Source organism: Thalassophryne amazonica, chromosome 18 (genome assembly GCF_902500255.1).
Source record: "Thalassophryne amazonica chromosome 18, fThaAma1.1, whole genome shotgun sequence".
NCBI classification, from domain to species: Eukaryota; Metazoa; Chordata; class Actinopteri; order Batrachoidiformes; family Batrachoididae; genus Thalassophryne; species Thalassophryne amazonica.
In genome coordinates, this window is record NC_047120.1 from 51,452,832 (window position 1) to 51,471,072 (window position 18,241).

The following is an 18,241-nucleotide window of genomic DNA, read 5'->3' on the forward strand; positions in this document are numbered from 1 at the left end:
GTGTGTTGCCTGTTTTTAGCTTCACTTTACTCCACTTTGATCAGTCTATTCTGCTTTTTGTTCAGCTCAAGAATAATGTACAGAGTTGCTTGCTCCTAAGCAGCAAGTATGTTCCAGTATTGAACAAAATACTTACATTTGATGAAACTTAAACTACAGCAGTACTGCAAAAATATGGCGTATTGGCATATACATATGTCATTACTCAAAGTGATACGTATTCCCTTATAATAGTGATTTAACTCATTGTTGAGCTATGCTGTTTTGCTCATTTATGTGTTAGTGTTGGCTGTTGTAGTATTATTATTATTACTTTTAAGTGATGGAAGGTGCCACTAAATAAAACATATGAATGGGAGCAGTTGATACTCTCAAAATTACTCTTATTACATTAAGATTAAATTGGAACTTTTTCCTGTAAACAGGTTAACCTGTTCTAACTGTATGTCTTCTCTTTCAGGAATCGAACTTCTGCAAAGCCACCATTCCAGTCACCACCTGTGAGTATGGCAATCTAGAACTATTAAGCAACATGATGACACAATTAGCAATATGCCAAAGTAGAATGGCTACATTTATATGAGGGATTCCAATGAGAATGCGGTCATTTTGATTGATGAATTCATAGATATTATTTATATTGTGATAATAGTTAGGTTGTTACATTTACGTGTTGCAGTTTGTGGTACTGCCTCCAATTTTATTTTAACAATGGATCCATGTTATTCTGTTTCTGCTGATCGGTCTGTAGCTGGAGAGATACTATCCAACTAAAGCGAGCAGCAGAATTACACCACACTGTGGCTCTCTGAGAGTTTTGCAAAGTCGCAATGCATCTCAGCCACTTCACTCAAAGAAGCAGTTGAAACTAAAGACTCACCCTCATCCTTCATTTATGCACTCTTTGGCTAAAACACCTTAAAGTACATGTCCATAGCAAAGAAATAAATACATATTTATGTTATAGCAAGGACAATGAATGTTTGTGTGTGTGCGCGCGCGCAAAAGGGTGGGGAGCATGACATCACGATGGTAGCTTTACATCATGATGTCTCAGCCTTCAGCGATGGACCATGGAATTGTCGCACTGCCCAACCCTAATGTAAATACACCAAACCTGTGTAAAACATCACATTTCAGCATCTTATCTAAAATTCAGTTGTATTTGTCATTCTTTTAATCTTATGTTGATATAGGTAACACATTTTACAACTTGTAATTTTGACATATGTTGATTGGGCTTGTTGTCTTAGTCTACATTAATATGAATTGTGACCTTAAAATTAAAAACTTGGACTGAACTACAGCGTATTGGTGGCTCAGTTAAGTAGCCATGATTGTGGACTTCAGACTTTGGTTGTGTTCACATTCCCAGCTATAGTCATACTGCTTTGCTTGCATGTGATAATCATATGATCTTTTCATGTAGTGTTTACACACCAAATCTGATATTGTATATGTAAAATTTGGGCCTATTCAAATTTTATATATATATATATATAACTAGTGTGTTGCTCGAGGGGATCCACGGGTTCTAGATTGGGTAGTGTTTATCAAGTAGGTAGCTGACATTTTTCAAGGGTGGTAATAAATTATGCAGATTTTATATAATCGTATATTTTAGAATGGCGCGTGAGTCCAGAATGTAATGATCAATGTCCATTGTTCACTGTTGTTATGTAATTTCTGGGGATGGGTATTGATAAGATTTTATCGATTACAATTGTCGATCCGATTCCTTATCGATTCCCTTATTGATACCTCTTGTGAATTTTCTGTGTACTAAAAGTAGGCTTTACATGTATTCTACAACCCCTGGCAAAAATTATGGAATCACCGGCCTCGGAGGATGTTCATTCAGTTGTTTAATTTTGTAGAAAAAAAGCAGATCACAGACATGACACAAACTAAAATCATTTCAAATGGCAACTTTCTGGCTTTAAGAAACACTATAAGAAATCAAGAAAAAAGATTGTGGCAGTCAGTAATGGTTACTTTTTTAGACCAAGCAGAGGAAAAAAAATGGAATCACTCAATTCTGAGGAAAAAAATTATGAAATCACCCTGTAAATTTTCATCCCCAAAACTAACACCTGCATCAAATCAGATCTGCTCGTTAGTCTGCATCTAAAAAGGAGTGAACACGCCTTGGAGAGCTGTTGCACCAAGTGGACTGACATGAATCATGGCTCCAACACGAGATATGTCAATTGAAACAAAGGAGAGGATTATCAAACTCTTAAAAGAGAGTAAATCATCATGCAATGCTGCAAAAGATGTTGGTTGTTCACAGTCAGCTGTGTCTAAACTCTGGACCAAATACAAACAACATGAGAAGGTTGTTAAAGGCAAACATACTGGTAGACCAAGGAAGACATCAAAGCGTCAAGACAGAAAACTTAAAGCAATATGTCTCAAAAATCGAAAACTGCACAACAAAACAAATGAGGAACGAATGGGAGGAAACTGGAGTCAACGTCTGTGACCGAACTGTAAGAAACCGCCTAATGGAAATGGGATTTACATACAGAAAAGCTAAACGAAAGGCATCATTAACACCTAAACAGAAAAAAAAACAAGGTTACAATGGGCTAAGGAAAAGCAATCGTGGACTGTGGATGACTGGATGAAAGTCATATTCAGTGATGAATCTCGAATCTACATTGGGCAAGGTGATGATGCTGGAACTTTTGTTTGGTGCCGTTCCAATGAGATTTATAAAGATGACTGCCTGAAGAGAACATGTAAATTTCCACAGTCATTGATGATATGGGGTTGCATGTCAGGTAAAGGCACTGGGGAGATGGCTGTCATTACATCATCAATAAATGCACAAGTTTACGTTGATATTTTGGACAATTGAAAGGATGTTTGGGGATGATATCATTTTTCAAGATGATAATGCATCTTGCCATAGAGGAAAAACTGCGAAAACATTCCTTGCAAGAAGACACGTAGGGTCAATGTCATGGCACAGGGTCAGTGTCAACGAGCAGATGTGATTTGATGCAGGTGTTAGTTTTGAGGATGAAAATTTACAGGGTGATTCCATAATTTTTTCCTCAGAATTGAGTGATTCCATATTTTTTTCCTCTGCTTGGTCTAAAAAAGTAACTGTTACTGACTGCCATAATATTTTTTTCTTGATTTCTTATAGTGTTTCTTAAAGCCAGAAAGTTGCCATTTGAAATGACTTTAGTTTTGTGTCATGTCTGTGATCTGCTTTTTTTTCTACAAAATTAAACAACTGAATGAACATCCTCCGAGGCCGGTGATTCCATAATTTTTGCCAGGGTTTGTATGTCAACAACATTTTATTTAGTCTTAAAGTAAATAAATATGAAATTGGTCACCGGATCCTTAAACTCTGGACATAAACTCTGCATGGTGGATCCTTGATTTCTGGACATAAATAGGAATAAGCAAAATCTGTAGTTTTTGTCGAAAGCTTTTCCTTTCACATATTATTGGCATGAATGTCTTTCCATACGTCTGAGCTGAGCTCTTGCAGTCGGCTGCGCTGCACATCAGGATGTAATTCAGAAAGAACGCAAGATGTCTCATTTTGGGATGAAAACATTTTAGTTGAGTGTAGTTTATTGTCTGTATTACAGTGTTTGGAAAGAGGTGCCATTTTATTTAAAGCGGCGATTTGCTTTGAAGTTATTCATTCCGACCGGACTCTGTTTCAGCAGAGAGCCGCGCAGTGTTTGGAGGTGTGCCAACAGAATGGAGGACTATTCTCATTTCATGATCATTGATCAATGATCATTTTCCCGACAAACACCCCCAAAAACAACAGCTGCTCTGAAGGACTGATAAGGGATAATCGTTAAGCAAAAAGACTTTTGATAACGGTGGATTGAATCATTTCTTAAAGATACCCAAAAAGAACTGGTTCTTGATACCCAACCCTAGTAATTTCTGCAAAATATTAATCCTATCAACGCTCCATTTTGGCGGCGTTCATCCTTGACCCAAAATACATAAGCATACCAAACGGCAAATGTTAGGTCTCTCCAGTTTCTGCGTGTTCGAATGTACTCTTACGCACGCATGCATACACATACACAGAGGCCACTTTGCTTTTAATATATAGATGACTTACCAGCCCCTGCTGGAACGGCGTGTGAGTACAGAATTTAATTATTGATGTCCATTATTCACTGTTGTTAGCTAATATCGGTAGTTTCTCCAAAAAGATTAGTCTTATAAACATTCCGTTTTGGCCGCATTCATCCTTGACCCAAAATGCATAACTATACCAAACGGCAAATGTCAGCTCTCCCCAGTTTCTCCATGATCGAAGCCGTACACATGCACGCATGCATACACGTACACAGAGGCATAATGCATTGGGGCACTCCCATGTATGGTTCTTGATCTGTTTCAGAGGTAATTTGTAGCTTGCCTACAAGGAGGCGTAAAAATGAATGCAGTGCCTTGCAGCTGGCAGCTAGTTTTTCAGCTTTTTATAATGTCACAATGTGGCATCATTGACATCAGATGTCTGATACATATGTTAGCCCCAGGACACGAAAACTCTATGCAGAAGACTATCTCTTCTAGTTCCTGAGATATGGCCATTGATGTCTTTTGATTTGAGCATGACTTTGACATGACTTGTGTTACAAGAGGACAGTCCGCAAAGCCTCTGGCTCTGATGATAAATCCGACTGAAATGATGTAATAGGTAAACTTAAGACTTTAATATTTAGTGTGTTTGAATGGTTTAAATATTTGAAACAGTCTGAACTGTATTGTCGCATGAGGACTGTAGCTTTCACTTTAGCTGCTGAACATGGCCATCACACCACATTATACACACACTAGACTCTTTGCTTCACGGCAAGGATTTAAAAAAAAAAGTGACCGTGAGCCTTCCAGGGGCCTCATTTATCAACCATGCGTACACACAGAGGTGTCCATAATTAGTGCATAAGAACATTCCCATGCAAGCTATGGAATTTATCAACTTGTACTCATGGTTAGGAACCTGTGGAAATTTAAGCACAGCTCTGACCATGCGTACACACAAAATCTAGTGTTAGAACAGTGAAACTACAAATAGAACCCATTAAAGAAGTCACGGTGTTCAGCAATCACAAGCTTCACACATGTTCCTTGTTTCCTCTAATTAATCAAAATTCTCAATTAGTCATTTAGCAGACATTTTGAATGATTGATGTGACAAGCTATAAAAGACAGCTGTGACAGGACAACCTAAAAACAAAATCTGAAATACAAGTGGCATGGCTTATTTCGCTCTATTGGAGGATTTGGAGAACCGTACGCTGTGCAGGGAACGCATTTTCAAAGAGCATGCTGATCTGTTCTATGAGAGCACAGAGTGGCTTCTCAGCAGGTACCGCTTCCCCAAAAACATATTGATGGATTTATGCCGTGATTTACAACCGATGTTGGAGCGAGAGACAAAACGCACCAAAGCCATCCCAGTGCACATCCAGCTCCTGTCCACCCTGGGATCTCTGGCCACTGGAACATTTCAGCGACAGATTGGAGACATATGCGGCATTTCGCAGCCAACACTAAGCAGATTCATGCTGGCAGTGTTGGATGCAATAATTTCTCTGGCCCCAATTTACAGACATCACCAACAAGCTGAAATTAAACGAGGATTTCACGCCATCGCCGGATTCCCAAACATAATTGGAGCCATAGATTGCACCCACATGGCAATAAAAGCACCCTCACACAATGAATTCAGTTACGTGAACAGGAAAAGGTTTCATTCAATCAATGCACAAATAATCTGCGATTCAACTATGTCTCTGTTAAATGTTGTTGCCCGGTGGCCTGGAGGAACACACGACTCATTCATTTTGCAGAACAGCTCTGTCGGTGTGCAGCTCCAAGCAGGAGCTGTTGAGGATGGCTGGCTTATTGGTGAGTGTTAAGGCATTTTGAAATTATTTTCTGGGCTTCATATGGTTTATTAAAACATCTCTATAGGTGATCGGTGATATCCACTAATGCCGTAGCTGATGACCCTCGTAGCCAACCTGAGGACCCCACAGGAGCAGCACTACAACTGTGCCCATGCGCCATCAAGAACGGTTGTTGAACGCACAATAGGCCTGCTTAAAGGCCGATGGCTGTGCCTGTCCAGCGCGGGGGGGACACTTCAGTATACGCCTCAAAAAGTCTGCCACTTCATCTTGGCTTGCTGTGTGCTTCACAACTTAGCCATCAGACAAGGCGTCCCTCTACAGGAACCCCCCAGAGCAGACGAGCCCATGCCCAATGCAGAGCCTTTCCCACCCCCTAATGCCGCTGCCAGTCAAACAAGAGAGAGGATCATACAGAGATTTTAGGTAAGTCTGCCTGTTAATCGATCTTTGAAAAGTGAAAAATTCAAGATTGAAAGCATGCATGGAAAAATAATCAACATCATTCAACATTTTAAGGTTTATTTATTGCTTATTTATTTAACATTTGCAATGCACACGCAGCAATCTGTTTCAGTGACTCGTTTATTTGCAGTAATGTATTTGAGATGTTTGTCAGCTGATCCTTTATCGCATTTATGGAATTGATTGTGTCTTGTTGATTTTGTAACACTGCCCCCGTCAGCACCCTCGCCCCCCCAGGACGCACTGACTGGGTTTTGGATGGCCCCGGCTGCTCCTGTTCCTCCAGCTGCTCCACCACCTCCGACTCCTGAGGGCAGGCGGGACTGGTTTCAGTTTCTGAGTTATTGAAGAATCATCACATTATTGTCATGTTTATTCTCATTAAAATTCATGAATTAAACTGTCTAAATAAATGTTTATGAACCACCTTAGCCCAGCGTTTTATTTTACCTCCAGTGTGACTGGTAGATGGTACAGCTGGTTGTGATAGGAGAGCGTCTGTGTCTCCATCAGGAACAGTGCCACATAGTGCTGTGTCTCCGATGATGCTGGCAATACAGATGTCCATGGGTGACAGCTGAGTTGTTGCTTGTCCTCCTCCAGTTGCAGGATATTTCCTGTCTGTGGGCTGTGATGCATTTTATGGCTCTGATTTTAATGTCAAACCATTTCTTTTTTTATTTCTGGGAGTGATCTTTCCTCTGACCCAACGGAATTCACAGCACCTGCTACTTTCTCCCACATAGCATTTTTTCTTTTGTTGGTCACACCTGCATTAAGTGTTCTAAACAGAATTACTTTTGAATTACAGAATTACGTTTGTTTCAACATCTCCCACAAGTTCATCAATCTCCGTGTCGGTGAAATTCCTCTTCCTCTTTGCCATGATTTCGGTGAGGGGAAAAGAAAATCCATTCACATTTTTTTAAAGGGAGTGTCACTGCCATATATGGTCAATTGGAGGTGTTTCTGAATGCAAATGACCCTAACCATGCACGAGCATGGCACTTAAGAACAGGTGGGATTTATCATCATTGATTACTTACAAGTGTGCGTACGACCGGTGTCCACATGCTTGATAAATACAGATTTTTTTGTACTTACATACATTCTAAGTTTAATTATTACAACAGAATTTAGAACCCTTTTTACGCACAGTTTTATAAATGAGGCCCCAGGTGAATAAATCAGATCTTCCTGGGGTGAAATTTGGGCTGGGCGATATGGACCAAAAATCATTATGATATAGATTGGTATGTCATACAAATGGGCTAAATATTTCTGAGTCAGTGCCACATGTATTGTCATTTTCTTTTTTCCTATGCCCAGCTTTCTGTTTTTGTTGCATCTGGCTGTTTCTGACTACACTCTACAGCATAGAGAGATCTTATGGTGCTGCTAAGCCCTGGATTTTTAGCCTCTTTGAACCAGGAGAGCAGTCAGACTGTTATTGGGGGGAGTGGGGGTGTTTATGAATGTGCATGTGTCTATTAACTGGAGGGTGTGAAGGTAGCACTGTTGCAAATGAGTATTTAATCCACTACTAATTTTAGTATCAGAGTATCACTATTTATTTATTTTAAACAACCCCTCTTTTGACGTGTGCAGTGGCACAGGGGGTAAAATGCTGAACTGTCATTTGAACAGCCTTGCTGCAAAGCTGATCAGTCCTGCAGATGAGATGAAATGATTAATTAATGTATACTGGACATTATTTTGTCTGTGGGTGGCTTTAGTGTTATTAAATATATATTTCTGGCCTGGCAGGGGTTCTTGTCGACCTGGTGGGCCTGTGTAGGGGAAACACTGAACTCTCCATTTTTTTCATTCCGTTTCCTTTTTTTTTTTTTTTTGTACAACGGATCAAAAAATAAGTACACACTCAGCACAGTGTCATATGTTGTTCTCCTGTTTAAAGTAGTAGTGTTAGACATTTCTTGTAATCCATGTCCTTCTGTATCATAGATTTTTCCAGCCCTTAAAGTGCCATCAAACAAGGTTATAAATATTAGTGTGGTGGTTTTGCTTAATTCCTTTGGGACAGATTGTAATGAGTGATGCTCCATGTCTTTTCCCCCCCCGTCTGTAGGTTTTTGAGGGTGTGTACAACAATGCCAGAATGCTTCATTTCCTTACAGCTGTGGTGGTGAGTCATTGTGCTCGTTATCAGTGTCCTTGTCACACTAGGATTATTTGGTCCTGATTAATTCAAAGGCTTAATTATTTGCAAGAGCACCATGTGCTTTCATACTAAAATTCATTCAAATGTAATTTTCGCTGTACCAGACAGTCTGTGCTTGCAGTAACTAGTAGGTTACATGTATAACTTACACATGACCTGTAAGCACTGGCATCAGAATTGTTGCATATGTTTGTAGCAACAAGGGTCATCCATCCCTTGGTATACTATACACATTGCTAATATGTTGTTAAAGGTTTGTCCACCTGGTGAGGAAGAAGTAGTAGTCAAGGTTGAACACAATAATTCTGCAAATTGTCTGTGGTGTCAGGCTTTTTTTTTTTTTTTTAAAGGGGCCTTTCTAAGCAAGTAAGATCTTTAAAAAATGCTCTTGTCCCTTAGGGTTCCACCTGTGACATAAGAGTGAAGAATGGCAGTGTATTTGAGGGCATATTCAAGACTCTCAGTTCACGGGTAAGAAAGACATGTTGAGTGCATAGCAGGTTTTCACTGCACTTTTATAACCACTGCCAAATAATTTTAAAGGTAAACCCCAGTCAAGGAAAATATGGTCTTTATATTTGCTTGTTGAGTGCTTGGTCAGTGAGTTCATACAGTTCTCAGATTTCTGCTGCCTTCCTAATTCTTTATTCTTAGTGCGAGTTAGCTGTGGATGCTGTACATAAACGTAACGAGGAGGACAGTTCATCGTCAGCTCCACCACGACGGGAAGACATCACTGACACCATGATCTTCAGCCCCTCAGACTTAGTCACAATGATCTGCAGAGACGTTGACCTAAACTACGCTACCAGAGGTAAAAATGTTCACCTGCTAGGTGAAGTCGACAAGCGATTTTGCACCATACTGTTGCCACTTCTATTCAATTTATCTGTAAGCAGCTTGTTGACAAAATTCATATTTCTGTGGGCTAGCAAAGAACATGAGGGATTATACAAGTTTAATGATGCAGCCTGAGTTGTGGCGGTTAAAAACCTCCATGTCTGTGACTTCCCATTCTTACTGCTTCACTTTCCTGCAGCATGTACAGTCTTCTGTGGACTAAGAATTCAGTCATTTGTTTTCCAACCAAAGTAGGTGTTTGCATGGCACAGTTGGAGCCATGTTAACATCCAGCTAGCATCTCTGTATGGAAAGCCCTTTGTGAAAATGGTTGCAAAGGAACAAATAACTTACAAAGTTGCAACCACATAATATACAACATTCTAAATATCAAAACAATAAGTAGTGAAGATTTGCCACTTTTTTGAAGGCTTGTCAGTGGAATCTGGCAGGCAGGCCAGCAGATTTGAACAGATACTATCTTTCCTCAGTGCACAAAATCTGTTCATGTCTAGCCCTTACTACATGGTGCATTAAAAAGATGGTTTAAAGGTAATTTAAAATTCACAAAGACAACTAAAGGTAGGTTACAGGCATATCTTATCACAGGGGATATTTGGTCTTATCTGATCGTTTTCGGGATTACCTTTCATTGCTGTGCTGTTGAAACTCAGTTATACATGCTGATAACTGCTGGTAATCTCATCCACATAAAATCCTTAGAAGATTGCCGTGCATCAGTGAAAAGCTGGACGTCTAGCAACTTCCTACTTTTAAACTCTGATCAGACTGAAATGATGGTTCCTGGTCCATTGAGACATCTGCATCAATTTGACCAGCTAACGCTTAGCCTAGGCTCGTGTGTCATATATCACAGTGACAAAGTGAGGAACCTTGGGGTAATTTTTGATCCTACGTTGTCCTTTGACCTCCACATTAGAGATATTGCGAGGACTGCTTTCTTCCACCTGCGAAATATAGCGAAGATTCGTCCCATCCTGTCTATGGCTGATGTTGAGACCCTGATTCATGCATTTGTTGCTTCGAGATTGGACTACTGTAGTTTTCTATTTTCTGGTTTACCGCAGTCCAGCATTAGGGGGATCCAATTGGATGCTGCTGCCAGGCTTTAGACAGGAAGCAGAAAATTTGGCCACATTACACCCATTTTGGCATCTCTTCCCTGGCTTCCTGTCTCAGTGAGATCAGATTTTAAGGTTTTCTTACTAACTTATAAAATTATTCACGGACTAGCACCTCCCTACTTAGCTAACCTAATTAAACCCTACGTACCGGCCCGGGCTCTGCGTTCTCAGGGTAAAATGGTAAATGGACTGCATTTATATAGTGCTTTTCCATCTGCATCAGATGCTCAAAGTGCTTTACTATAATGCCTCACATTCACCCTCACACACCAATGTCAGGATGCTGCCACGCAAGGCGCCCAGGACTACTTTGTGTCCCTACGGTGAATAAAAAGTCTGTGGGTCACAGAGCTTTCTCTTATCGTGCCCCTTTTCTGTGGAATGATCTCCCTGCATCAATAAAACAGTCAGATTCTGTAGAGACTTTCAAGTCCAGACTTAAGACGCACTTGTTCTCCCTTTCCTATGGCTAGCATACTGGTATAGTATATTACTATGCTTTTTACCCTTTTAAATTCATTTATTAGTAAGGGGAACGGGCTGCGGCCTCAACTTTATCTAAATTCTGGGTCTTTTAGTGAAGCTTGGGGCTAGTGGCTGGCGATCACCTTAGTATTTCTTCTGTTTTTGTTGCTTAATGCTGATAAATTATACTGTATTTGTTGTTTTTCTGATGCCTGATTCTGTTTTTTCCTCTTTGTTTGAGGTGCATTGAAAATTAAATTGAATTGAAATCTGACCATTTTTCTGAATTTAGACACTTTCACAGACTCAGCTATTAGCTCCAGTCGTGTCAATGGAGAGCACAAAGAGAAGGTGTTGCAAAGATGGGAGGGAGGAGACAGCAATGGAGAAGGTTTTGATCTGGACAATGACACGGTGAGCCTTGAATTTTCTAACAGATGCTATTGTGCTTTCACTCTGAATGAAGTTCATAGCTGACAGTATGCAAGTCATGCCAGTACTGTTTTACCTTTCAGTCATATTCACAACCTCCAAGCTATTCATGTTAGTGTAGGTGCAGCCTTGGTTGACATCCTTGTTCTTTTTGCCCTTGTGATTGTTCAGTGAATATTACACTCAACAAAAATATAAACGCAACACTTTTGGTTTTGCTCCCATTTTGTATGTGATGAACTCAAAGATCTAAAACTTTTTCCACATACACAATATCACCATTTCCCTCAAATATTGTTCACAAACCAGTCTAAATCTGTGATAGTGAGCACTTCTCCTTTGCTGAGATAATCCATCCACCTCACAGGTGTGCCAAATCAAGATGCTGATTAGACACCATGATCAGTGCACAGGTGTGCCTTAGACTGCCCACAATAAAAGGCCACTCTGAAAGGTGCAGTTTTATCACACAGCACAATGCTACAGATGTCGCAAGATTTGAGGGAGCGTGCAATTGGCATGCTGACAGCAGGAATGTCAACCAGAGCTGTTGCTCGTGTATTGAATGTTCATGTCTCTACCATAAGCCGTCTCCAAAGGCATTTCAGAGAATTTGGCTGTACATCCAACCAGCCTCACAACCGCAGACCACGTGTAACCACACCAGCCCAGGACCTCCACATCCAGCATGTTCAACTCCAAGATCGTCTGAGACCAGCCACTCAGACAGCTGCTGGAACAGTCGGTTTGCATAACCAAAGGATTTCTGCACAAACTGTCAGAAACCGTCTCAGGGAAGCTCATCTGCATGCTCGTCGTCCTCATCGGGGTCTCGACCTGGCTCCAGTTCGTTGTCGTAACCGACTTGAGTGGGCAAATGCTCACATTCGCTGGCATTTGGCACGTTGGAGAGGTGTTCTCTTCATGGATGATGCGAAGGAGATGTGTTGCACTGCATGAGGCAAATGGTGGTCACACCAGATACTGACTGGTATCCCCCCCAATAAAACAAAACTGCACCTTTCAGAGTGGCCTTTTATTGTGGGCAGTCTAAGGCACACCTGTGCACTAATCATGGTGTCTAATCAGCATCTTGATATGGCACACCTGTGAGGTGGGATGGATTATCTCAGCAAAGGAGAAGTGCTCACTATCAGATTTCGACTGGTTTGTGAACAGTATTTGAGGGAAATGGTGATATTGTGTATGTGGAAAAAGTTTTAGATCTTTGAGTTCATCTCATACAAAATGGGAGCAAAACCAAAAGTGTTGCGTTCATATTTTTGTTGAGTATATATTCAGCATACAGTAATCGATTGGGATCAGTTGTGTGGATATATGCCAGTGGAATTTCCTCCTTTGCTGTGACACATGGTTTACTGGGGACTTTTAACTCACTGAACCTGTTTAATAGTCTAATCTCTGATGTCTATTTTATGAACCTTCTCTGCTGCCCATTCGCCATGAAACAAAAATGTCAAAATACAACCTGAAGTCAGAAAAAGTTCAGACGATATGGAAATTACACATGCATATAAATAAAGAAAATAAACAGAGATTCTTACATTCATCTTTGACTTCTATTTTATTGCTGAACGTATGAACCAAAGATAGTTCATGTTTTTGTGTGGTCAACTTCATTTCATTTAACATGCATCCATTCCTGCATGTCAGGCCTGCAACATGTTCCAGAAAAGGCTAGGATGGTATCAAAACCGTCTTTGAGGAGCAAATGTGGGCAGATGATCTCCGGTTTGTCACCAAAGGCTTGAGAAAATTATTAAAATGTTTTAAAATGATGTTCCTCATAGAAAGAATGGAAGGAATTTGCACAGTTTCCCATCTACAATGCAAAATGTCATTAAGCAATTTGAGGAATCTGGAGGAATTTCAGTGCAAAATGGGCAAGGGCAAGCCTAAGCTGAATACCTGTGATCTCAATCCTTCAGAAGACACTACATCAAGATTCGCCATTCATTAATAGCTGATGCAACCACATGGGCAAGGGGTTTCTTTGGGAAACATTTGTCAAGCAGTACAGTGTAGAGTTGCATTAACAAATGCAGCATAAAACTTTTAGTGTGCAAAAACAACAACAACAAAAAATCTCAGTCCTTATGTTAACCTTGTCCAGAAGCAGCATTGACTTTGCTGAGCTTGGAAGTATCTGGGTTGGGCCATCACACAGTGGAAAGATGTATTGTGTGCAGATCAATCAATCAATCAATTTTTTTTATATAGCGCCAAATCACAACAAACAGTTGCCCCAAGGCGCTTTATATTGTAAGGCAAGGCCATACAATAATTATGTAAAACCCCAACGGTCAAAACGACCCCCTGTGAGCAAGCACTTGGCTACAGTGGGAAGGAAAAACTCCCTTTTAACAGGAAGAAACCTCCAGCAGAACCAGGCTCAGGGAGGGGCAGTCTTCTGCTGGGACTGGTTGGGGCTGAGGGAGAGAACCAGGAAAAAGACATGCAGATGAATCAGTATTCCTGGTCTTTTTCCTTTTTGGAAGAAATAGACACTGTGTGCTCCGGAGAAAGGATGAAAAGAACCATCCAGACTGTTGTTAGCAACAAGTCTTAAAGTTAGGTTCTGTCTTGGTATTATGTCAGTGTCCTTGGCAAAGGTAATTTACACTTTTGTGACAGCAGCATTTACACTTTACACGTACATTGAAATTTTAGAGCAACATATGGTGCCTTCAAGATATCTTTTCCATGGATGTCCACATGCTGCATACATAACAAAGGCATGGCTGCAGAGAAGAGGATATGAATACTGAGCTGGCCTATCTGCAGTACTGACTTGTCCTCACTAGAAAATGTGAGGAGAGTTTTGAGATGACAATTGCAGCAACACCACCACCATAGTGTTTCAGACCGCAAGACGTGTTTGAGATAAAATAACACCCGAAATGCTTCACTGCTTGGTTTGCTCAATTCCACATCTTCAAGTGTTGTGACAAGGAATGGCAACATTACAAAGTGGTAAATTCTTTAATAACCAAACTTTTTTGGAATATGTTGGAGGCCTCAAATGCAGGAATGGATGATTATTAACATATTAAATTATGTTGACCCAACAAAATGTGAAATATCATTGGTTCATGCAGAGAAATAAAGTTACTATAAATGTAATAACTGCATCCCCCTTCTAAATACTGTCTCAACTTTTTTCGTGATTTGGGAGTTGTAAATAGGACTGATCTAAAGCATTTGACAATTATTTATTTTTGTCCCCATAGTCCAACGGCTGGGATGCCAATGAGATGTTTCGTTATAATGAAGTGAAGTATGGAGTCACATCAACGTATGATTCCAGCCTCTCCATGTATACGTAAGTTGCTATTTGGTAAAAGATACTACAAACGTGTAAAATATAATTTCATCTTAATTAGGATAGGAATCTGTAGCGTTTAACCTGGTGCTTGCGGCACATGATTGGTTTAAAACTAAGCTGTATAACAGCATGAGTTGGTGTGTTCATCCTTTTTATTTCCTTATTCTCCAGTGCAATACCTGTACCTTAGTGCAAATGGTGATGTAGGACAAAGTTAATAACAAAAACAGAATCAGCTGCTCTAATTTCTTACCTCAGTCACTCAGCACAGTAATTCACTTTTTTCCTCTTTAGTCCACCTTCTGTGGAGTTTCTCCTTCAACTCTGTCAATTCAGGCATATTTTCAACCACTCTGATAGGCATCCCTTTTATTTATTTATTTGTTTGTTTGTTTGTTTAAGCATCATTGTATGCAACCTAGCAAGGCATGCATTCTTAAGATGTTCCTCATTTTTCCATTTTTGTCTGTGTTAACGCAAAACATGACCAGGCCCTTATTCTTAATTGGCAACAATGCCTTATCTTGTTACAAAGTACCAAAATTTAGCAGATTTCAGTTTACATATATATATATATATATATATATATATATATATATATATATATACTCCAGCAAATTCCACGACCCACTGCAGCTTTAACCTTTGAGAAATATTTCTTACAATATGATTGCATTATATTAAGTGAAACTTGTAAGACTCATTTGATATGACTCTTCATCGCTGATGGACTAATGGCTCTGAGTGTAAGTTTAATACCGTCATCTGCTTTGTAAACAGGTTTCATAATGGTTAAATATGTATTCATGAAAGTGAAAGCCGAGAATCTTGATGTTGACTCCCTGAGGAGGGAAACAGAAATGTATAAAGCTGTTTTTGAACATTATTCCCACATTTTAGTCTCTACAGTTATGGCCATATGACTACAACCCCTGGCAAAAATTATGGAATCACCGGCCTCGGAGGATGTTCATTCAGTTGTTTAATTTTGTAGAAAAAAAGCAGATCACAGACATGACACAAAACTAAAGTCATTTCAAATGGCAACTTTCTGGCTTTAAGAAACACTATAAGAAATCAGGAAAAATAATTGTGGCAGTCAGTAATGGTTACTTTTTTAGACCAAGCAGAGGGAAAAAAATATGGAATCACTCAATTCTGAGGAAAAAATTATGGAATCATGAAAAACAAAAGAACGCTCCAACACATTACTAGTATTTTGTTGCACCACCTCTGGCTTTTATAACAGCTTGCAGTCTCTGAGGCATGGACTTAATGAGTGACAAACAGTACTCTTCATCAATCTGGCTCCAACTTTCTCTGATTGCTGTTGCCAGATCAGCTTTGCAGGTTGGAGCCTTGTCATGGACCATTTTCTTCAACTTCCACCAAAGATTTTCAATTGGATTAAGATCCGGACTATTAGCAGGCCATGACATTGACCCTATGTGTCTTTTTGCAAGGAATGTTTTCACAGTTTTTGCTCTATGGCAAGATGCATTATCATCTTGAAAAATTATTTCATCATCCCCAAACATCCTTTCAATTGATGGGATAAGAAAAGTGTCCAAAATATCACGTAAACTTGTGCATTTATTGATGATGTAATTACCGCCATCTCCCCAGTGCCTTTACCTGACATGCAGCCCCATATCATCAATGACTGTGGAAATTTACATGTTCTCTTCAGGCAGTCATCTTTATAAATCTCATTGGAACGGCACCAAACAAAAGTTCCAGCATCATCACCTTGCCCAATGCTGATTCGAGATTCATGACTGAATATGACTATGATCATCCAGTCATCCACAGTCCATGATTGCTTTTCCTTAGCCCATTGTAACCTTGTTTTTTTCTGTTCAGGTGTTAATGATGGCTTTCGTTTAGCTTTTCTGTATGTAAATCCCATTTCCTTTAGGCGGTTTCTTACAGTTCGGTCACAGACATTGACTCCAGTTTCCTCCCATTCGTTCCTCATTTGTTTTGTTGTGCATTTTCGATTTTTGAGACATATTGCTATAAGTTTTCTGTCTTGACGCTTTGATGTCTTCCTTGGTCTACCAGTATGTTTGCCTTTAACAACCTTCCCATGTTGTTTGTATTTGGTCCAGAGTTTAGACACAGCTGACTGTGAACAACCAACATCTTTTGCAACATTGCGTGATTTACCCTCTTTTAAGAGTTTGATAATCCTCTCCTTTGTTTCAATTGACATCTCTTGTGTTGGAGCCATGATTCATGTCAGTCCACTTGGTGCAACAGCTCTCCAAGATGTGATCACTCCTTTTTAGATGCAGACTAATGAGCAGATCTGATTTGATGCAGGTGTTAGTTTTGGGGATGAAAATTTACAGGGTGATTCCATAATTTATTCCTCAGAATTGAGTGAGTCCATATTTTTTTCCCTCTGCTTGGTCTAAAAAAGTAACCATTACTGACTGCCACAATTATTTTTCCCGATTTCTTATAATGTTTCTTAAAGCCAGGAAGTTGCCATTTGAAATGACATTAGTTTTGTGTCATGTCTGTGATCTGCTTTTTTTTTCTACAAAATTAAACAACTGAATGAACCTCCTCCGAGGCCGGTGATTCCATAATTATTGCCAGGGGTTGTATACATCATCATGAAAAAATGTTTTGGTTTTCACATTTATCTTTATTAAGTAGGTGGAACACAGATTGTGTTTTAACATTTTGTTTCTTTGTGTCACTTTGCTCTCTTGCTGCCCAGTGTGCCACTAGAGCGAGGTACTTCAGAGGTGTATCGGCAGAGGGAGGCACGAGCCGCTCGCTTGGCCAGTGAGATAGAGTCTAGCCCCCAATATCGCCACCGTGTTAACCTGGAAAATGATGAAGGCAAGACTGAAGAGGATAAGTACAGTGCTGTGGCGCGGGACGGTAATGATAGGGAGAGGGGCCGTGAGAGCCCCCGTGAGAGAGGCCGAGACAGCCCTGGAGCCGGAAACAGGTGAGAAGCTGCATGAAGGTTTGTTGGACGAGATGGATGTAGTGTTTGTTTTATTTATTTCTCATGTTGTCTGTGGGTGTTACATTATTTCATCTTAAAACTGAGAAGAAGTCAACTGCCCTTTCACTATGAATATGGGGAACATTACATCATCATACTTGTCTGTCTGTGTTGGAGCCTGTCCTCAGTGAAACAGTCACTGAAAGGGTATACTCTGGTTTAACTGGGAAGGAAAATCTGAATTGCCTGACTAGTTGGGTAATGAGAAGACTATGACAGCTAGTCGTTCCAACCCTGACTTTGTGCCATGAAGATCCCAGTGAGCGCACATAATCATTTTTAATTAGAAAGGAGGTATTCATCACTTAAATCAAAAGGTGCAGGTCATAATTGTAATGAAAACATGCATGTTCTGACTTTCATGCTACCTGTTTGAAGACGACTGATGTAAAAGGAATCGTGAAAAGTGAAAGTATCTTTTGTATATCA

General features: G+C 40.0%; 1 protein-coding gene across 4 annotated transcripts in view; it reads left to right on the plus strand.

Annotated features, from left to right (window-relative positions):
• atxn2l (ataxin 2-like) overlaps positions 1 to 18,241 on the plus strand; it is a 35,919-nt gene that overhangs the window by 1,754 nt on the left and 15,924 nt on the right. For 2 of the 4 annotated variants that reach the window (XM_034194520.1, XM_034194521.1), the window contains exons 2-9: positions 461 to 500; positions 8,340 to 8,372; positions 8,464 to 8,520; positions 8,956 to 9,027; positions 9,211 to 9,370; positions 11,299 to 11,420; positions 14,690 to 14,781; positions 17,516 to 17,752. In XM_034194520.1, the coding sequence (XP_034050411.1) occupies positions 461 to 500; positions 8,340 to 8,372; positions 8,464 to 8,520; positions 8,956 to 9,027; positions 9,211 to 9,370; positions 11,299 to 11,420; positions 14,690 to 14,781; positions 17,516 to 17,752 (813 nt within the window). The remainder of the gene's footprint in view (positions 1 to 460; positions 501 to 8,339; positions 8,373 to 8,463; positions 8,521 to 8,955; positions 9,028 to 9,210; positions 9,371 to 11,298; positions 11,421 to 14,689; positions 14,782 to 17,515; positions 17,753 to 18,241) is intronic. The other 2 variants (XM_034194522.1, XM_034194523.1) reach the window with 1 other exon arrangement.